General features: G+C 45.1%; 1 protein-coding gene across 1 annotated transcript in view; it reads right to left on the bottom strand.

The window, feature by feature from the left end:
* Positions 1–642: 642 nt before the first annotated feature.
* The window catches only part of LOC135977176 (maestro heat-like repeat-containing protein family member 2B), a 49,136-nt gene continuing 27,290 nt past the window's right edge, over positions 643–22,488 (bottom strand). Inside the window, exons 24-31 of the mRNA XM_065576484.1 lie at positions 15,299–15,408; positions 10,543–10,695; positions 9,233–9,387; positions 7,956–8,118; positions 7,314–7,507; positions 2,323–2,460; positions 2,004–2,115; positions 643–810 (exon numbers count right to left, since the gene is read on the bottom strand). Of these exons, the coding sequence (XP_065432556.1) occupies positions 643–810; positions 2,004–2,115; positions 2,323–2,460; positions 7,314–7,507; positions 7,956–8,118; positions 9,233–9,387; positions 10,543–10,695; positions 15,299–15,408 (1,193 nt within the window). The remainder of the gene's footprint in view (positions 811–2,003; positions 2,116–2,322; positions 2,461–7,313; positions 7,508–7,955; positions 8,119–9,232; positions 9,388–10,542; positions 10,696–15,298; positions 15,409–22,488) is intronic.

The following is a 22,488-nucleotide window of genomic DNA, read 5'->3' as shown; positions in this document are numbered from 1 at the left end:
AAATTTATTCCCCATGTGAGTAGTTATAGACTGTCCTCAAGTCACTCCTTAACCTGCTCTTTGTAAAGCTAAATAGATTGAGCTCCTTGAGTCTATCACTAAAGGGATATTTTCCAATCCTTTGATAATTCTTGAGACTTCTCTGAATCCTCTCTAATTTATCAGCATCCTTCTTGCATTGTGGATACCTGATCTGGACACAGTATTCCAGCAGTGCTCACATGAGTGCCATAGTCAGAGGGAAAATAACTTCTTTACTCTTCTTCAAGATTCCTCTGTTTTTACCTCCAAGGATCATTTCAGCCCTTTTGGCCACAACTTCATATTGGGAGCTTATGTTCAATTGATTATCTGCCATGACTCAAGTTTTTTTCGGCATCATTGCTTCCTGGGATAGAGTCTCTCATCCTGTAAGTATGGCCTGCATTTTTTGTTCCCAGATGTATACATTTACATATGGTCATATTAAAGCGCACATTGTTGACTTATGCCCAGCTTACCAAAGGATCCAGCTTGCTCTATGTTTACTGCAAAGAGGTTACTAGGGTATATGAGAGAGCAGAATTTGGCCTAGTGCATTTTGTGCAGCCTCTCTAAACTCTGAACAACTCTCGCTCTTGGTTTCTCTAGTTATGCTGCATTCTATTCAGTAATCTCTCTTACCTTCTCAGGCGCCCCATAGACTAAATTTCCCAGGCCTCTCACAGCCATCTGGCGGACAATGCTGTTCCTATCCTGGGACCTTTCTTCCAAGATGCTCAAGACAGACTTAAGGAACTTCTTCTCCCTGAGCATGGGATCACTCATTAGCTGAAATAAAATCAACATGTCCATTAGCCCCAATATGATCATTAAGATTGGGAATATAATTTGAGCAGACGTGGAATACACTAAAAACAACAAGGAGTCCTCCTACAGCCACAGTCTTGTGGATACAGACTAATATGGCTCCCCCTCTGATACTTGGCACATAAGACACTAACTTTATCATTCCACACAAATGAGAAATATTTTAAAACATGGAGCTTTCCTTTTGGGCACTATAATAGGGATCCACTCACCTCTTGAGAGCCTCTTAGTGGCTGGGTCTGGTACCACAGTCCTTTTCTCACCCCTGGCGCACCCTGCCAGCCGACCTTAGTGAGTCTTGGCTGCTTTCATGAGTCCTCTCTAGACAGACCCAGATTTGTGGCTGTTTGCCTGGGGCAGGGTGTAGTAGGACCACGGGGCCTCTTGTAAGGAGCCTCAAAGCCCAGGTACAGCCCATCACAGGCACAGATCGATTGTTTTTCTTAGAACCAGATGAGCCCCTAAGATAGTTGCTTAGCATAAGTGGGAAATATGATGCCGATGTTAGAGGAAGGCTGTGGAAAGGGCGGATGGTCCAGTTGTTATCACACTAGCCCAGGACTTAGGAGACCCAGGTTCAATTTCCTGCTCTCTCAAAGACCTTGGGCAAGTCACTTAGCCCTTCTGTGCATCAGCTCCCTGCCTGTAAAATAGGAATCATCGTGCTTCCCTACCTCCCAGGAGTGTTGTGGGGATGCAGACATTAAAGAGTTTTCAGGTACTCAGATACTACAGTAAGAGAACCTAAGATAGATGTGAATGTATTTGTATGTTGCTTGTTTTATAGTATTAGGACACTAGGTTCATTCAGAAGATCTGGTGAGCTAAACCAGAATCAGGAGCTGTTGGTTAGTATCAGCACTAGGACTTGGCAGAAGAGGTCCAGGAATTCAAACTCTGTCTGTATCTCTCTCAGCCAGCACCAATGGTTGTGTAGCTAGTATAGGCAATGATAGCAATAAAAATATCAGCGAGAGAATGACTCAGAAAGGTGTAATGAAATTCCCTGTGAGGTTTCCATATAAAGGAGGACCCATTCTACTATCTAAAATGACAATTACTCCTATGAAATGAACTGTACAACTCCCGAAAGAAAGGCAAACATAAGACAACAATCTAATGGTGAAACCGCTCTTCAGAACCCTGTGTCTTACCTGGGCAAGGAAAGCTGTGCTGGTGACTCGGAGGTTTTCTGTTGGGGAATTCACCCAGGGGAGGAGGCTCTGTAAGATCTCAGGTGTTATTAGTTCAGCTCTTAGCAGAACACTGGAAGACAAAATAAACCGCTTATGGGGTAGATTGCACACTTCAAACACTCAGCTGCTCTGAGCATACAGCACTGATATCTAAGAATGGGAGCTGTGTGTTTCCACCCAGGGCACCCCCACAAAGCTATAAACTGGAGGTTCCCTCTCAGCCACTCTATTTGCTACTGATTCCCAAGGATAAAATGATGCCTCCTAGATCTCTTACCTCACCAGCAGACACACTCCCTCATGGTGAGTCTTGGGGTTTTCAAGCAGACTCCATGTTCTCTGCTCCCGGAGCGCTCTCCCCAGTCTCTCATTCCCAGCTCTGGAAAGCACAGCTTCTAATGCTTGGATAGAAAGCCTGGGGAAAGAGAGGTACAGAACTGCAGCAATCAGTAGGAAGGTGCAGCCTGAACAGAGCGAGGAAGCCCCGGTTACTTGTCAGGTCTGCTGTTCATCGACAGTTCATCCATTGGCAATATCCTGGACACCAGTGTCCCTGGAAGGACTTGATACCGGGAGGTAAGTTTCAGTCTCATACATCTCATATGACTAGTTTTGCTAGGGACAAAATTTTGCAGTCATTTCCCCCTTTCTGCAAGGAGTATGGGCACTAGCAGAGTACAATAATATGGAAAAGATACATGATCAGGACCCAAACACTGGGGGCATAGAGTGTGGTGATCACTAATGCACATTTTGGGGTCATATCTCCAGATATGACGTTACAGAGTGCTGAGGGTTTGCACTTGACTCAGCACTCTGGTCACTATTAGTACTAATTTGATTCCTCACAGAAGGCCTAATTGGACAGAGGTGTACCTGATTACGAGGTCAGATTGGGGCTAGTGAGTCAAGGAACCAATCATTCCATTAACAGGGAAACTGTATAAAAGGACATGGGCAGGAGCTCTTTGAGGGGAACAGAGAAAGAAACTTGGGTGACCAGATGTCTCGATATTTGGGGCTTTATCTTATACAGGTGCCTATTTCCCCCCACCCCCTGTCCTGATTTTTCACCCTTGCTGTCTGGTCACGCTAGGAGAAACAGAAAGACAAAAAGCTAGGAGAGCCTGACAAAGTGAGGTCTCTGAGTGGAAACACCGTACCCCCGACTTTTGGAGAAGAGTTTAGAAAGTTGAGATACAATATAAAGGTGGCAAGGAGTCCTGTGGCACCTTATAGACTAACAGACGTATAGGATGCGTCCGAAGAAGTGGGTATTCACCCATGAAAGCTCATGCTCCTATACGTCTGTTAGTCTATAAGGTGCCACAGGACTCCTTGCTGCTTTTACAGATCCAGACTAACACAGCTACCCCTTTGATACTTAAATATAAAGGTGCTATGTATTGGTAGGGGGATTAAATAGACTATATGTTGGTGTTTACAAGCAAGAAAGTCTCAACGCGGTCTGTGTTTGTGGAAGATGTGGGGGTGCAACACCCCTCTCTGTCACAGCTGGGGGCTCATCAGGGATTTCCCTGTTATCTATGCAAATAGAGAGCCTGCTGGAGAAGCCGGTGTAGAGGTTTGGCAGTCCGGGTGATGGAGGGAACACTGAAATGGGTGGTGAAGCAGCAAAGAGAAGTGTAGAACAGGGGTTCTCAGCCTTTCTGTTTCTGAGCCCCCTCTCCCCCCTCAACATGCTACAAATACTCCATGGCCCAGTTCCAGGCCTCTGCCCTGCCAGGCATCAGAGTTTGGGGCTCCTGGCTCCGGATTTTAACTCCACAGGGTGCAGGGGCTCGGGGCTTTAGTGCAGGTGCTGGGCCTCAGGGCTCCAGCGTGGCTGGGCTCAGAGCTTCACCTTTCTTCCCTGAGCCCCAGCTAGTCTAATGCCAGCCCTGCTTGGAGGACCCCCTAAAACCGGCCCCGTTGAGAACTGCTGGTGTAGAAGACCCTACAGACCTTCCAACAATCCCACCATGCAGAAAAACAGCCTTTGCTTGCCTGGTAGGTTTAACAGCAAAAGAGCCTTCAGGAATTTATATGGGAGCAAGCCCAGGTCTGGCAACAACTCCTCCAAAGTTTGGCGAGTCCTGTGACAGGAAATGGAAACCAGGCACTGGAGATCAGACTCTATAAAATGGGACCTGATGTGTTTTTGGTTACTCTTAAAGGAGCAGCAGTGAGACCTCATAGGGATAGAACAATGTGGGGCCTTCGACTGACACCCTATTTAGCCGGGGAAGCACATATATGGCTCTTAGTGATTAGCGGGCAAGAGATTATGACATGATTAAGGCAGCCATGCTGGACTAGGTGGGGCCTATCCACAGAAAAGTACTGCCAGAAATGGAGAGTTGAAAGATGGATTGAGGGATTATGCCTCTGTGCATTTGGACAGAAATTAAAAGATTGGGCCACTCATTGGTAAGGCCAGATATTCAAACTGTGGGGGAGATCATGGACTGCATGGTTCTGCAAGTTTCTTCAGAGTCTCCCTGAGCATACCCGAGCATGGGTTACGTGGCGCCAGCCAGTTAATCTGGACCCCACAGTTAAAGTTACAGAGGAATTTGCAGAGGCGGACATTCCCAGAGTGAGTCAGTGGTTTAAGGGACTAGATTTGAGAAGGACCAGAGTGCCTCCAGCTGGGAAGGGCATCAAGAAGAAGAGGGAGGCGCCTCAAAGAACTGTAGTGGGAGCTTGGCCTACAGTGTGCTACCGACATGGACGTGAAGGACATCTAAAAAGAGACTGTCCTAAAATGGAATGTGGGTTTGCACAGTTTTATGGCTGGGACAAGACTCCCAGGCAGGGAAGAAAAAAGAAAGTACCTACCATATCGGTATGGGTAGGGAGGAGCCACCAAAGGGACTAATGGACACAGCTTCATCCTGTTTGTTAATCGGGCAGGAGTTAGTGAAACCCCACTGGATACTTCCCAGAGGTAGGATCAAAACTGACTATGTACACGAGGACACTAAATTCTGTCCAATGGCAGAGGTGACTCTGGAAATCAAGGGGAAGTTTAGGCAGAAACATGTAGGGGTAGTGGATGGATTGCCCCACTGCCTTCTACTGGGCATGGACTGGGATCCCTTTCTAACAGGGACACCAAGGCATCTATGGAGGCCCAGGAGGGTGGAAATAAAACGTTCAGGGGCAGGTAAAGAGGACATGTATGTAAAGGGGGTGGAGGAACCTAGACATGAAAGTACAAGCCACAGAGAAGGTGAGGACGGAGAAGTCCCCTGAGAGACAAGAGGGAGGAGAAAGAAAACAAAGGTCAAGAGTTAAGATCATCCATTGGGGTCAAACAGTCATCAGAGCCCTTATCACTAGGATCTCAGGAGCAGGCATCCCTAGAACACTTTGGAGGTACTAAGCGCAGTCTGCGTTCATGGAAGAGGCCGGGGCACAGCATACCACCCCTCACATATAGGTACCTAAAATCGGCCTGCACATGGGCCAACAGCATGAGCAGAATATACACTTGTATCTGCAGCGCCAACAATCACATAGCTAGGTACCCATCCATGTGAACAAATTCAAGTTTTGTGGACAAAACTTAGGCACCCATGCTTGAAAACCTGACTGACTGTGGCCACTACATAAGATCAGCCTTACTGGGTCAGTCCAATGGTCCATCTAGTCCAGTATACTGTCTTCCAACCATGGTCAATGCCAGCTTCTTCAGAAGGAATGAACAGAACAGGGCAATCATGAAGTGATCCAATCCCTGTTGTCCAGTCTCAGCTTCTGGCGGACAGAGGCCTAGGGACACCCAGAGCATGGGGTTGCATCCCTGATCATCTTGCCTAATAGCCATTGATGGACCTGTCCTCCACGAACTTATCTAATTCTTTTTTTAACCCAGTTATACTTTTGGCCTTCACAACATCCCTTGGCAATGAGTTCCACAGGTTGCCCGTGTGTTATGTGAAGTAGTACTTCACTATGTTTATTTTATACCCGCTGCCCATCCGTGAATAGAGTTTAGATCCTGGTTTCCTACGAAAAGTCAGAGACATGATAAAACCATGAAGTCTGTAATTTGAGCACCTTGTTGGCACGGAATAAAGAAACACAACAATAATAGAAACTAATAATGTTGTGAGATTGGTGGGAAATGTACATTAATGGGCTACAAGAGCTGAAGTCAACTGATGACTCAGGAATCTCTTAGTGTTAACTGGCGAGGGGCACAGAGTGGGTGCCGAGGGGTCTGGTATGTTAATTCTAGTTCACTAAAAGATTGCCATATGAGTCTCAAATAAAAGCCCATGTCACCAATATCATTGTGAAACACATGTACACATGCGGTGTAAAGAGTCATGTATATGCATTGAAAATTACATTCTTATGATCTGTGTCTAGGGACTAGTCACCAGGAAAAGTGAAAAAATAGTTTTCTTTCAGGCAAGAAATGTTTATCCATCTGTTTGTTTACCTGTAAATTAAGCATGTAGAGTTCACATTCAGTTCAGAAGGACTGTGAGAACTTCAAAGAAAGAAAAGTAACAGGAAGTAGACAGGAGTGGGGACCCAATTTTGGGGTACACATCAAAGGTTTGCTCTAGTATATTTGGGGGACAAAGAAGACACCCTGGCATCCTTCACTTAGGAAGTCGATGGACAGCGAGATGGACAGCGGGGTCGCTATCAGGCTTGGTTGAGAACTTTGGGTGAGGAACATCTTTAGACAGGAGGTTAACTTGTTGGTTAAGTTTAGTCTCTAGGAGCATGTTATGATTTCATTTTACATATAACCATTTTTTGCTTGCATTCTTACTCACTATCACTGGACTCTCTGTTCTTTGATCATCTCTGTTCTTGTTTTCACTATAAATATACCTAAGTGCTGTGTGTTTTGCGGTATAGAGTATAAGTAATAAAGTATAAAGTATAGAGTCTAAAGTATAAGTAATAAACTGGTGTATACTGTTCCATTGGGAACAGCAGGCCTGGTAATTCTGTGGGTGTTCAGTGGATAAAGGTCTGGACACTACAGAACGGTCAGAAGACTCGGGGGTTGGTGTGTGCCTATCACTAACCTGTACAAAGAGTCTGAGGAGGCCTGGATGGCAGTGTTTGTTTTGCCAGAGCCTGGTCATTTCAGGGAACTGACCCACAGGAGACACAGACAAGACTTCCTCACTCTAAGGGCAGGCAATGGTAAGGTGCCTCGTAACCCTGGGAACTCCTTAGGAGTGTCACACAACTCTATTAGAATTCTCTTTGTTTCTCTCCCTTCCTTCTAATTACCGGCAAGGCTTGTCCTTAGTATGTTGTAGGTGTTTTCGGTATTCCCCCCGGCTGCTTATCCTTGGCAAAGGCATCTCCTGTCCTAGGGTTCGGCTGATCTGCTGCAGGAGAACAGGAAACAACTCTGGGAGCAGCTCCTGCACAGCTTTGCTCGACTGCAGTGCTGACACCACCTCAAAGATGGCACATGTTGCCTGAAAGGAGAGAATGGTAAAAACTGAGATCTCTTCCCAACACCATCACACCCCCTCTCCCCTTCTGAGATCTGCTGTACTAAATTCTCACTTCTGCCAGTAACTTGAATGACTGCGAGCAACTCGCTTAACTCGTGGCTCAGTTTCCCACATCTGTAAAAATGTGTATGACCTACCAAGGCATGTTGTGAGTCCTAAGGAATATTTGCAAAGCACTGTGAGAAACCTGGTTCAAAGACTTGCTAATTACCAGATGTTATTAAGTAAATCAGCCACATACTCTAAAACTGCCGTATTTGTTCCACAGACAGCAGAACTGGACTGAAGGAAATAGTACATCAGAAGAGAAGTGCCCACATAGCAATATTATACCACACTTCTAGCTTTCCATCAGCAGGATTGTCACAGGGCAGAGGAAAGCCTGAAAGACGTGTCTGTCTTTACTTACTGAGAGAGGTTCAGCAGCTGCCAAATCCCTGTCGATTTCAGTCTCTGAAGTGATGCGGCCTTCTTGGCTTGTTGGAGTCTTTATCTTGTCTTTCAGGACCTGTAGGACTTGAGTGGCAAGCAAGGGGTCTCCCCCCAGAGATCTCCACAGCTCAGTGGTGTAACTGCAATTTAACAGAAGTTACATGTGACCCCTGGACACTTTTGTGGCTCAGACTGAATGCGTCATATTTAAGTAAAGACCAAATTTTCTCCTTGCCAATGATGAGAAAGTTACGATTACTGTCCTCCTTTAACGCTCCTCGTGTTTCAATATTGAGTTTCCAGTTACAGAACTAGGTTAAGTGACCTAGTCGTACTGCAGCCTCACCATTACTACTAGACTGCAGAAGGACAGGACACAGAGCGCCAACCTCAGTTCCTGTTTTCCCTCTTCCCAGTAAATATGGAATCATGAACATGTGGCTCCAAAGATCTGGGGTTTGGAAGGCAGTTGATGAAAGAAAAGCAATATTCCTACTAACTGGATATACAACTATGAGAACGAATATTCATGGCCATCCTATGTCCCCTTCACAAAGGGTGTCCCTACCCTCTGTTTGCCAGAAGCTGGATCACTTGACATTTACCTGTTCTGTTCATTCCCTCTGGGGCATGTGGCACTGGCCACTGTCGGAAGACAGAATACTGGGCTAGATGGACCTTTGGTCTGATCCAGTATGGCCATTCTTATGGTCTTAGATTCCAGCACTGATAACTGATAACTCAGTTAGGGGGCTTTAAATGAAATGTTGGATCTGCTTCCAGTCCAGTTTTAAGTACCCAGGACAGCAACTCTATTCTAGCAGCCACACCCTCACTGATACCAAGCGGAGGTCTGATGACAATATTGGCCCTATTCTTTGTCATTAGCCAGAATAATTGGACTTGAAGCTATCATGCTATCAGGAAACCAACAGCCACTGCTAATTTCCAGAGTCAGGTCAATTCAGGTGTCTAGAGAGGTAGATGTTTCCAACAATATCCTCCAGTTATACCAGTAAAGATAGGTCTTTAGGATGTCAAAGCAGCTATTAATTAATGGAAACAGAATGACACTTAATTTCTCTCCGCACCCCACCTTAACATGTTCTTGGACCTTCCTGCAGAAAGACCCAGGCTATTAAACTTTAGGAATTATTCCAAACTCTCTGCTGCTTAAAGAAAGCCCTACATCTCCCAGTAAAGCTGTGGGATCCATGTTTTACCAAGACGAATGCAATAGGTAGCGGTATATACCTGTCCATCGGCAGACGTTTTGTGAGGAGGCTGGAGATCACTGCCTCTACGTGATGGTGAGCGAGACTGCACACTGCCTCCACCAGGAACTGCCTCAAGCTGCCCTCCTGGATATTAGGCATGCAGCTATATATTTTATTCACGATATCTGGCACCTGGAAGGAACAAAACCAGAAAGAAATGTCTCTTTTTCTTTCTCTCCATTCATTCTACAGAATAAAAACCTTTATTTAGCCAGTTAGCCAGTTGCTGCTTTTTTAGAAATTCCTCACTTCAAGAAACAAATCTTCAAATATGTCTGCGTAACTTTAACCCACAAAAATTGCCCACACTTGGCTGTAAAAATTAACACTGACACACACATATACATACCAGGTAATTTAATGTGGTGGTGCCCAGCTATGCATTAAATAAACCAGTTCGCATGCACAAAAGAAGGCTTTACTTGCCCACATTTTGCAGGTGTGATTTAAGCAGCCAAATCCCGACCATTTGCCTCGAAGAATGCAGAGTTCATAAACAACCACAAGCACAAAATATGCAAGTGTTTTAAACACAGAGTGCAAATGCCTGGGACTATGAACAGGTGATGACCTCTCATAGTCATTCCTAGCCCTTCACATCTTCAAAACACTGGGTAAACATGGCAGTTCTGCTGCGAGGGTTCCCTGTCCTGAGGCCTTTCACCAGCCTTGTTAGAAGATTTGTGGAGTGCTCCTTTCATCTAGCCCTAACGCACTGGGCTCCAGAATAAGGCATATAAATAGTGGATCCCAAAGACACTATAGTTTTCTCTCTCCCTTCTATTCTTAAAGGGTACATCTACACAGCAAAAAATCCCACAGCAGTGTAAAAGTGTAGCAGTTCCTGGTTGGGCTGGAGCCCAGGCTCTGAAACCTGGCAAGAGGGTGGGTCTCAGAACCCAGCTCCAGACTGACTGGGAATGACCACAGTGCTATTTTTATCCAGGTAGCCCTTAGCCATAGGCCTCCTAAGAACTGGATGCCTCCAAGTGCCAATCATTCTGTCTTGTTGTATTTTCCCCAGAGTCTGTTTTTTCAAGCCTTTCTTGGCTGAATACTGTGGCAACAAGCTAGACAAATAAATAACCGACCATCTTCCTTTTCCCTTGGATTATCTCTGTCTACTGCGATTGATTCTGCCATTGCCTATCTTAGGGTAGGAACAGAGATGGGATTGACTCTATGTTCGAGGGGGAGAAACAGCAAGATTGTTGTTCATTACACATGAGGGCAAAGCTCTAAAAGCCTAGAGTTTAGGCAGAAAACCTCTCCAGTTTCCCATTTTACCTGGTCGAGCATGGCATCTCCACACTCCTCCAGGATGATCTTCATCCACAGTCCAGCTGCTGTGGCACAGGTGGGGCTAGGAGACAGCATAACATCCAGTGTGGAGTGAATAAAGTCTGTGGCCTGTTCTGTGGGGAAGTACTCACTAATAACCTGGGAACAAATCAAAAACAGGAGAGCCTGCAATGATGTTTGGCTCCAGCACTTTTAAAAATGGAGGCCTAATATCTCTATGGAAAGATATATGCATCAGCAAATTGTTAATTAGCCTCATGTCTAGTGAGCCATTTGTGATTACAATTCTCTCTATAGTCTATATACGACATTTTTGTATTCTACACTAATGATATCAGGTTAGAGGCAAAGCCTCTGTTGCACAGTTAGCACAACATTTTCTTCCACAGGACAGAAGCGACTTTGTCTGTACAAAGTGCAAGTTGGTCTCCATATTGGAAGAGAAGGTTCGAGGTCTGGAGAAACAAGTAGCAACCCTGTGTTGCATACAAGAAAATGAAGATTTCCTGGACAGATGTCAGGATATGCTTCTACAGGCACAACATTCTGAAGAATCGGAGCAGGTTGCGCAGAGGGGACTGAGGGATGGTGAAGAAAATTGGCAGCATGTGACCTCCAGAAGAAGAAAGAGGAACGTCCATGTACCAGCAATGGAGATACAGGTGAGCAACCGCTTCCATGTTCTCTCCAGAGGTACTAATGTGGAGAGTGGAGTAGATGATACAGTTGAGGGAAGGGAGCAGAAGGAGACTCCACCGATTGGAAGGCATGAGATGCACTGTCCTAGGGATGGGGGTTCCACGACCACCGCTCCCAAGAAAAGGAGGAGGGTGTTGGTGGTTGGGGACTCCCTCCTCAGGGGGACTGAGTCATCTATCTGCCGCCTCGACCGAGAAAACTGAGAGGTCTGCTGCTTGCCAGGAGCTAGGATTCACGATGTGATGGAGAGACTGCCGAGACTCATCAAGCCCTCGGATCGCTACCCCTTCCTGCTTCTCCGCGTGGGCACCAATGATACTGCCAAGAATGACCTTGAGCGGATCACTGCAGACTACGTGGCTCTGGGAAGAAGGATAAAGGAGTTTGAAGCGCAATTGGTGTTCTCTTCCATCCTCCCTGTGCAGGGAAAAGGCCTGGGTAGAGACCGTCGAATCGTGGAAGTCAGTGAATGGCTACGCAGGTGGTGTCGGAGAGAAGGCTTTGGATTCTTCGACCATGGGATGGTGTTCCAAGAAGGAGGAGTGCTAGGCAGAGACGGGCTCCACCTAACGAAGAGAGGGAAGAGCATCTTCGCAAGCAGGCTGGCTAACCTAGTGAGGAGGGCTTTAAACTAGGTTCACCGGGAGAAGGAGACCAAAGCCCTGTGGTAAGTGGGGAAATGGGATACTGGGAGGAAACACGAGAAGGAGAGTGCAAGTGGGGAGGACTCCTGTCTCAGACTGAGAAAGCGGGACAATCAGCGAGTTATCTTAAGTGCCTATACACAAATGCAAGAAGCCTGGAAAACAAGCAGGGAGAACTGGAAGTCCTGGCACAGTCAAGGAACTATGATGTCATTGGAATAACAGAGACTTGGTGAGATAACTCACATGACTGGAGTACTGTTATGGATGGATATAAACTGTTCAGGAAGGACAGGCAGGGCAGAAAAGGTGGGGGAGTTGCATTGTATGTAAGAGAGGAGTATGACTGCTCAGAGCTCCGGTATGAAACTGCAGAAAAACTTGAGAGTCTCTGGATTAAGTTTAGAAGTGTGATCAACAAGGGTGATGTTGTGGTGGGACTCTGCTATAGACCAGCAGACCAGGGGGATGAGGTGGAAGAGGCTTTCTTCCGGCAACTAGCAGAAGTTACTAGATCGCAGGCCCTGGTTCTCATGGGAGACTTTAATTACCCTGATATCTGCTGGGAGAGCAATACAGCGATGCACAGACAATCCAGGAAGTTCTTGGAAAGTGTAGGGAACAATTTCCTGGTGCAAGTGCTGGAGGAACCAACTAGGGGCAGAGCTCTTCTAGACCTGCTGCTCACAAACAGGGAAGAATTAGTAGGGGAAGCAAAAGTGGATGGGAACCTGGGAGGCAGTGACCATGAGATGGTCGAGTTCAGGATCCTGACACAAGAAAGAAAGGAGAGCAGCAGAATACGGACCCTGGACTTCAGAAAAGCAGACTTTGACTCCCTCAGGGAACAGATGGGCAGGATCCCCTGGGAGAATAACATGAAGGGCAAAGGAGTTCAGGAGAGCTGGCTGTATTTTAAAGAATCCTTATTGCGGTTGCAGGAACAAACCATCCCGATGTGTAGAAAGAACAGTAAATATGGCAGGTGACCAGCTTGGCTTAACAGTGAAATCCTTGCTGACCTTAAACGCAAAAAAGAAGCTTATAAGAAGTGGCAGATTGGACAAATGACCATGGAGGAGTATAAAAATATTGCTCAGGCATGCAGGAGTGAAATCAGGAAGGCCAAATCACACTTGGAGTTGCAGCTAGCAAGAGATGTTAAGAGTAACAAGAAGGGTTTCTTCAGGTATGTTAGCAACAAGAAGAAAGTCAAGGAAAGTGTGGGCCCCTTACTGAATGAGGGAGGCAACCTAGTGACAGAGGATGTGGAAAAAGCTAATGTACTCAATGCTTTTTTTGCCTCTGTCTTCACGAACAAGGTCAGCTCCCAGACTGCTACACTGGGCAGCACAGTATAGGGAGAAGGTGACCAGCCCTCTGTGGAGAAAGAAGTGGTTCGGGACTATTTAGAAAAACTGGATGAGCACAAATCCATGGGGCCGGATGCGCTGCATCCAAGGGTGCTAAAGGAGTTGGCGGATGAGATTGGAGAGCTATTAGCCATTATTTTTGAAAACTCATGGTGATCGGGGGAGGTCCCAAATGACTGGAAAAAGGCTAATGTAGTGCCCAGCTTTAAAAAAGGGAAGGAGGAGGATCCAGGGAACTACAGGCCAGTCAGCCTCACCTCAGTCCCTGGAAAAATCATGAAGCAGGTCCATCAATTCTGAAGCACTTAGAGGAGAGGAAAGTGATCAGGAACAGTCAGCATGGATTCACAAAGGGCAAATCATGCCTGACTAACCTAAGTGCCTTCTATGAGGAGATAATTGACTGTGGATGAGGGGAAAGCAGTGGATGTGTTATTCCTTGACTTTAGCAAAGCTTTTGATACGGTCTCCCATGGTATTCTTGCCCCCAAGTTAAAGATGTATGAGCTGGATGAATGGACTATAAGGTGGATAGAAAGCTGGCTAGATCGTCGGGCTCAACGGGTAGTGATCAATGGCTCCATGTCTAGTTGGCAGCCGGTTTCAAGTGGAGTGCCCCAAGGGTCGGTCCTGGGGCCGGTTTTTTTCAATATCTTCATTAATGATCTGGAGGATGGCGTGGACTGCACTCTCAGCAAGTTTGCAGATGACATTAAGAGTGGTAGACACGCTGGAGGGTAGGGACAGGATACAGAGGGACCTAGACAAATTAGAGGATTGGGCCAAAAGAAACCTGATGAGGTTCAACAAGGACAAGTGCAGAGTCCTGCACTTAGGATGGAAGAATCCCATGCACTGTTACTGACTAGGGACCGAATGGCTAGGAAGCAGTTCTGCAGAAAAGGACCTAGGGGTTACAGTGGATGAGAAGCTGGATATGAGTCAACAGTGTGCCCTTGTTGCCAAGAAGGCTAACGGCATTTTGGGCTGTATAAGTAGGGGCATTGCCAGCAGATCGAGGGACGTGATCCTTCCCCTCTATTCAACATTGGTGAGGCCTCATCTGGAGTACTGTGTCCAGTTTTGGGCCCCACACTACAAGAAGGATGTGGAAAAATTGGAAAGAGTCCAGTGGAGGGCAACAAAAATGATTGGGGACTGGAGCACATGACTTATGAGGAGAGGCTGAGGGAACTGGGATTGTTTAGTCTCCAGAAGAGAAGAATGAGGGGGGATCTGATAGCTGCTTTCAACTACCTGAAGGGGGGTTCCAAAGAAGATGGATCTAGACTGTTCTCAGTGGTACCTGATGACAGAACAAGAAGTAATGGTCTCAAGTTGCAGTTGGGGACGTTTAGGTTGGATATTAGGAAAAACTTTTTCACTAGGAGGGTGGTGAAGCACTGGAATGGGTTACCTAGGGAGGTGGTGGAATCTCCTTTCTTAGAGGTTTTTAAGGTCAGGCTTGACAAAGCCCTGTCTGGGATGATTTAGTTGGGAACTGGTCCTGCTTTGAGCAGGGGGTTGGACTAGATGACCTCCTGAGGTCTCTTCCAACCCTGATATTCTATGATTCTATGAACATTGTACTAGATATGCAGGAGGTAAGTTTCCAGTTTGTATTCTCTTATATACACTGCATCTTTTTACAACTTATAAAATGAAGTAAAGAGAGGCATGCACACAAATATAGGCTAAGGCAAACCCACAAAGTGACAGAATGAAGACTGGGTCGTTTCTCAGCTTGATGTTCCACTAACACAGTTTTTTCTCATGGATGGCTGGATAGGTACATGTGTGCGCAGCTGCGTGCGTATTTTCATGTGCGTGCAGCATTCTGTGGAATCTGGTTTTTACATGGCATTCATAGCACACATCTATGAAAAGCATCTTGCTGGTTACTAGCAATGAATGCCCCGCTCCCACAGCTCACTCCAAGTACGGAAAGGCATCATGAAAGCGTAAATGTAAAATGAATGGTGCCCCGTCACTAGAACATCCGCACAAGCTTTTTGAGTCAGTTACCCTGGCCATTTTGGAAGATGCCTGAAACAGAGCCTCAGGGTCTGGAGCTGTTAGTGCTTCACGGAGACATCTCAGCTCCTCCGCTGCTGACCCCAGGTTCATGGACAGGCCTGGAGTGGAGAAAAGGAGAAAAAGTACTGTAACGATTAATGAAACTGAACCTCTACTGCATGGATATTCATACAGAAGGATCCATGTGCTATGCTGTTATCAGCATAGTGTAAAATCTTGGCTCCATCGAAGTCAATGGCAAAACTCCTGTTGACTGTAATGGAGTCGGGATTACACCCTAAATGTCTGAAAGTTAACAGTAGTGGTATGTTACTGTGAATGTTGGAGCAGCTTTCTGGGTGTGTCTGGTTTCAGTAGCCTCTCTGCTCTCAGTATTTAAATCTAATCTCATAATCAAGTACAACTCATGCAGGTAGATCTGAGGTTCCAATGTAGAGGTGAATCCCTCCACCAAACTCTCATTGTAAAAGAGATGGGGCTGGACAAAACCTTCAGCAGGAAACCCAGGCTCATCAATCACTTCTAAACAATGCTGGGATTTCTATCTTGTACATTCAAAGATTGGAGTCCCTTCTTCTGGTTCTGAATCACCAACACTGTTTTTAGGACTGATTAATAATAATTGGAAATAGGGTGACCAGATGTCCCGATTTTATAGGGACAGTCCCGATTTTGGGGTCTTTTTCTTATATAGACTCCTATTACCTCCCCACCCCCTGTTCCAATGTTTCACATTTGCTGTCTGGTCACCCTAATTGGAAATGGCCTTAAACAATAACCAAGTTCTATCCCTTTACATCTAACCATTAGGTGAAAAGAATATCCTACTCTTTCACAAAGGGGAAAATGGCCTACACTTACTCCAGTAGCTTTGAATGCTCATGACAGAGGGCTGCTAGAAGAACTTTTTGTTTAAAGAATTATTCCAGGAAACCCCTCCAATACAGTCAGTGGCAGGGTAAAGAGAATGAAAATGTTTAGTACCAAGGGCTTGTCTACATGGAGATAGTCAAGAAAGCTAATCCAAATTAATTTTCAAAATGCATTAGTTAAACTGCATTAAACTCCTATTGGGACACACTTATTTAGAATTAAAGGGGCCTTATTTCAGGTTTCTTTAATTCATATAATTCACTAAAATTAATAAGGGCCATTTTAATTCAGAATCAGAGCATCCACACATGTGTTTAATGCCACTTTAAATTTACACCTTTAGTTCATTTGGATCAACTTTCCTTAGTGTCCCTGTGTAGAGAAGCCTTAAAGAATTTAGCAGCTATCTACCTGTATGCAGACCATTATTTATACAGTTCCCAAAAGTGTGCTAGGCTCTTTACACATCACAATCTTCTCTTCTAATGAGGTATTTACAAGATGCTACCATTCTGTTATCTAAATGCCAACAGACAGGACAGAAAGAACTAGACAGGCAGAAAAATGGACATTACAACAGTGAAAGAAGGTGAAGAATTACTTATACCTGCTAATGGTGAAGAATTACTTATACCTGCTAATGGTCTCCTCACCTTGTATACAGAGAAGGCAGCTGATACAGTCAACCACCCACTGACGGGACGTGGCCAGTGAATCACAGCTGTATGGTGCTATTAGTCCAATCACAGATCCAAACCGATTAAAAGTTTCCTGAGTCTAATTAAAAAAGAATGAAGAATGAACGTTCTCCAGCTGTACGAGACTTCACTTGCCATCCTTATTGTTGATACCAGTCAGCTCTGTGTTTTTGGGGAACCAGGCACAGTATCTAGCCGGTGTGACTCATGAAGGACACCCCTCACCCCCGTCTCTGTTTGAACCAAAACCGATCAGAGAAAAGGCTTGCAGAGAACAATGAAGGGTTTGGGGAGACACACCTAGACCCCTCCTGACAAGGGTCACAAGATTAAGACATCTCCATTTGCATACAGAATGAAGAACAGAGACAACTCCCCTAGCCTCATCTGCATGAAAGATGGAATAGGGATTAGCATAAAGAATGAAGAACAGAGAACTGAACTCTGGGACCAGGAAAGCAGGGACGCACTGCATCATGGGAATCCCTGCTCCAGATGCTAATGAACCTACGCCTGCACACACCCGGCTCAGCAATTATCAGACCAATTCTAGTAATAAATCTTTGATTGATATCCCAAAATACTGAAGCAGCCTAGTTGCCTTGTGAGCTCCCTGGAAGAAAACAACACCCATAGCCAAGAGTGATCAGCTCCTATTGTCTAGCCTAAAGAAAACCTTGAGCCATCAGTTTACCCATAAACAAATCTAGTGTTCTCCCTTGAACCATTGTATTTTCTCTACAAAACCCCTGAACTATGCCCAAGTAAGGGTTCTGATGTATAGACCCAAACTCTGCATCAGTTCCACTGGGATTCCATCTCCTGACTGATCGTGCTGGGGGCTCTGCCTGTCGCCAGCACTCAGGACCCTGAGCTACCACCATCACCTGGGAACCCCGACCAGTTCAAGCCTCATGGAGTGGGGGAGATCCCTCTCTCTCTCTCCCCGTTTTCTTTTCTACCTCAGGTATTAATCTTTAAAATAACAAGGAGTCTGGTGGCACCTTAAAGACTAACAGATTTATTTGGGCATAAGTTTTTGTGGGTAAAAACCTCACTTCTTCAGATGCATACTTTCACTCTATGCATCCAAAGAATTGAGGATTTTACCCACGAAAGCTTATGCCCAAATAAATCTGTTAGTCTTTAAGGTGCCACCAGACTCCTTGTTGGTTTTGTAGATACAGACTAACACGGCTACCCCTGAACCTTTAAAATGTAACTGTTATGTTTGTTTAGCTCCTTGTGTAGTTATCACTATTATTCAATAAATAACTTTTATTTTTCAGCTGGTTGCTTCTCTCTCTCTCTGAATTTTACTCTTTTGTGTTTTTAGCTTCCCCCATTTACTCGGCAGCAACACTTCTTTTACCTAAGCTAAAGATCCCTGTGGTGCCCAGAAATACTGTGGGGTTTGCTCATCAAGTGTGTTACTCCCAGTACAATTGTAATGTGAAAGTGTGATAGGGACGTGTTAAACTTGGGGCACATAAGTGGGGGGCAGCTGAAAGTGCTGCTTAACCCAGCCCACTGAATACAGGGACATATGAGGGGATCAGCTGGGGAGTGCTGATTGACTTGCTCTGCTAGTGTGTGTGTGTGTGCGCATGTTCATCTAGTTCTAGTTATTAGCCCTGGGGAACCTAGGTCCTGCAGGATAGCTCCATTGGGAGCTCCATTGGGAGGGGACTTGTAGAAAGAAGGAGTAGAGCTCCATATGAACACACAAGTGACATAAGCAGTATATTGATAGAATTACAGAAAACTCCCCCCCCCCCCCCCCGAAGAGTAACCCTAATCAATGAGCCTACCCAAAGTAACGGGCACATCTGATAACATTGTGCCTCTGATTCCTGTACTGAACTGGGGAATGCACATTGGAAAACATAATCTCAATTGTACATACAAATGGATGGGGTCTAAATTAGCTGTTATCACTCAAGAAAGAGACCTCAGAGTCATTGTGTACAGTTCTCTGAAAGCATCTGCTCAACATGCAGTCAAATCGCTAACAACATGTTAGTTACCATCAGGAAGGGGATCGATAAGACAGTAAATATCATTATGCCACTGTATAAATCTACAGTACCCCCACACCTTGAATACTGTGTGCAGTTTTGGTCATCTCATCTCAAAAAAGATACGTTAGAATTGGAAGAAATACAGAGAAGAGCAACAAAAATGATTAGGCGTATGGGACAACTTCTCGTACAAGGAGAGATTAAAAAGACAGGGACTTTTCAGCTTGGAAAAGAGACGACTAAGAGGGAATATGATAGAGAACTATAAAATCATGACTGGTGTAGAGAAAGTCATTAAGGAAGTGTTATTTAGCCCTTCACATAACACAGAAACAAGGGGTCACCCAATGAAATTAATAGGCAGCAGGTTTAAAACAAACAAAAGGAAGCATTTCTTCACACAATGCAGTCAACCTGTGGAACTCATTGCCAGGGAGATGTTGTGAAGGCCAAAAGTATAACTGGGTTCAAAAAAGAATTAGATGAGTTCACAGAGGATAGGTCCATCAATGGCTATTAGCTAACATGGTCAGGGATGCAACCCCATGATCTGGGTGTCCCTAAGCCTCTGACTGCCAGAAGCTGGGGCTGGGACTGTCCAACAGGGGATGGTTCACTTGACAATTGCCTTGTTCTGTTCATTCCCTCTGAAGCATCTGGCAGCCACCACTGTCAGAAGACAGGATACTGGGCTAGATGAACCATTCTCCTGGGGGATCCAGGATAGCCACTCTTATGTTTTATGTTCTTAGCTGATTAAATAGAACTTCAGCTTTAGCATCCTGGGAGCATAAGAACCAAGAATGCATTTGTGACACTGGCAGACCAGTCAACCTGTGTATGACCCATAATAACTTAACAAGAGGCGCTTCTACTGTATCAAGACAGGTTTCAGAGAAGCAGCCGTGTTAGTCTGTATCCGCAAAAAGAACAGGAGTACTTGTGGCACCTTAGAGACTAACGAATTTATTTGAGCATAAGCTTTCGTAGACTACAGCCTACTTCATCGGATGCATAGAATGAAACACACAGAAAGAAGATATTTATACATACAGAGAACATGAAGAGGTGGGAGTAGCCATACCAACTGTAAGAGGCCAATCAATTGAGATGAGCTATCCTCAGCAGGAGAGAGAAAAAAACCTTTGAAGTGATAATCGAGATGACCCATAGAAGGTGTGAGGATATTTTAACATATTTTAACATGAGGAAATAGACAGTTCACTTGCATGTGAATTTCAAAGAGATGTATTAGACTAGCAATCAGCAACTCATTCAAAAATGAACACTAGTTGCTAAAAGAAGAACAGGAGTACTTGTGGCACCTTAGAGACTAACAAATTTATTAGAGCATAAGCTTTCGTGGACTACAGCCCACTTCTTCGGATGCATATGCATCCGAAGATGCACTTGTTAGTCTCTAAGGTGCCACAAGTACTCCTGTTCTTCTTTTTGCGGATACAGACTAACACGGCTGCTACTCTGAAACTAGTTGCTAAGTGTATTTGTCTGTGTTTATCTATACCCGGTTAGAAGTTTCACAATGTCACCAAATTAGCTTGTAGATGCTAATTCCCTTTCATGTCTTAATTGCCTTAATTATGTATGCAAGGTGTTCAGTTAACCTGAAAATCAAAGATGTAAGACACTTCAGGAAACCAATCATTTCTACATTATTTTCAGCTTAACTATCTGTGTTATAATGGAAGAACGGCTAATTAGCTTATGTGAATGAATGTAACTAGTTTACTGTGTATGCACAGGAAATAGAAGATTATCTTCAAAGCAAAGTACAACAGGTGATCTGCATTGGGGGAAGGTCCTTCTGTGACAATTTCTGTGAGGTCGGCTTGTCAGCCTGCTAGAATAGCTATAAAAGAGAAGGCTCGGGCCTGATCCTATCATCTCTAGTCTGCTTAAACTCTGAACAGGGAAAGTGTAAGCCATAGGACAGAGATTTTCCAAATAATCATTTGGAATAACCTGGAAAGTGCATGGAAAAAACTAACAGACTTTACATCTGAGCTGCCTTTGGATTCTGATCTGTTGGGATGATTCCAGAGAGACTTTTACAAACCAGCAGTTTATTCCATCACTGTTGTGATCCTGAACTATGAACATTGAAAGTCACTTGTATGGATATTGATCTTTTAACCATGTGTAACTCTCTTCTTTCTTTTAACAATAAATCTTAGATTTCGTTATTAAGGACTGGCTGACAACATGATATTTGTGAAAGACCTGAGATTCACATTGACCTGGGGATAAGCATCTGGTCCTTTATGATCAATGAACCTCACATATGTGAATCAGGTTTTCAGTAACCCCTCACTATATTTGATATAGAATATCAGGGTTGGAAGGGACCTGAGGAGGTCATCTAGTCCAACCCCCTGCTCAAAGCAGGACCAACCCCCGGACAGATTTTTACCCCACTTCCCTAAATGGTCTACTCAAGGATTAAACAAGAGATGTTAAGAGTGACAAGAAGGGTTTCTTCAGGTATGTTAGCAACAAGAAGAAAGTCAAAGAAAGTGTGGGCCCCTTACTGAATGAGGGAGGCAACCTAATACAGAGGATGTGGAAAAAACTAATGTACTCAATGATTTTTTTGCCTCTGTCTTCACGAACAAGGTCAGCTCCCAGACTGCTGCACTGGGCAGCACAGTATGGGGAGAAGGTGACCAGCCCTCTGTGGAGAAAGAAGTGGTTCGGGACTATTTAGAAAAACTGGACGAGCACAAGTCCATGGGGCCGGATGCACTTCATCCGAGGGTGCTAAAGGAGTCGGTGGATGAGATTGCAGAGCCATCAGCCATTATTTTTGAAAACTCATGGCGATCGGGGGAGGTCCCGGATGACTGGAAAAAGGCTAATGTAGTGCCCATCTTTAAAAAAGGAAAGGAGGAGGATCTGGGGAACTACAGGCCAGTCAGCCGCACCTCAGTCCCTGGAAAAATCATGGAGCAGATCCTCAAGGAATCAATTATGAAACACTTAGAGGAGAGGAAAGTGATCAGGAACAGTCTGCATGGATTCACCAAGGGCAAGTCATGCCTGACTAACCTAATTGCCTTCTATGATGAGATAACTGGCTCTGTGGATGAGAGGAAAGCAGTGGATGTGTTATTCCTTGACTTTAGCAAAGCTTTTGATACGGTCTCCCACAGTATTCTTGCCAGCAAGTTAAAGAAGTATGGGCTGGATGAATGGACTGTAAAGTGGATAGAAAGCTGGCTAGATCATCGGGCTCAACGGGTAGTGATCAATGGCTCCATGTCCAGTTGGCAGCCGGTTTCAAGCAGAGTGCCCCAAGGGTCAGTCCTGGGGACGGTTTTGTTTAATATCTTTATTAATGATCTGGAGGATGGTGTGGACTGCACTCTCAGCAAGTTTGCAGATGACATTAAACTGGGGGACGTGGTAGATACACTAGAGGGTAGGGATCGGATACAGAGGGACCTAGACAAATTAGAGGATTGGGCCAAAAAAAACCTGATGAGCTTCAACAAGGACAAGTGCAGAGTCCTGCACTTAGGACGGAAGAATCCTATGCACTGCTACAGACTAGGGACCGAATGGCTGG

The sequence above is a fragment of the Chrysemys picta genome, chromosome 22 (genome assembly GCF_011386835.1).
Source record: "Chrysemys picta bellii isolate R12L10 chromosome 22, ASM1138683v2, whole genome shotgun sequence".
Classification (NCBI taxonomy): domain Eukaryota; kingdom Metazoa; phylum Chordata; order Testudines; family Emydidae; genus Chrysemys; species Chrysemys picta.
The sequence above is the reverse complement of the archived record's forward strand: the minus strand, read 5'-3'. Positions and strand labels throughout refer to the sequence as shown.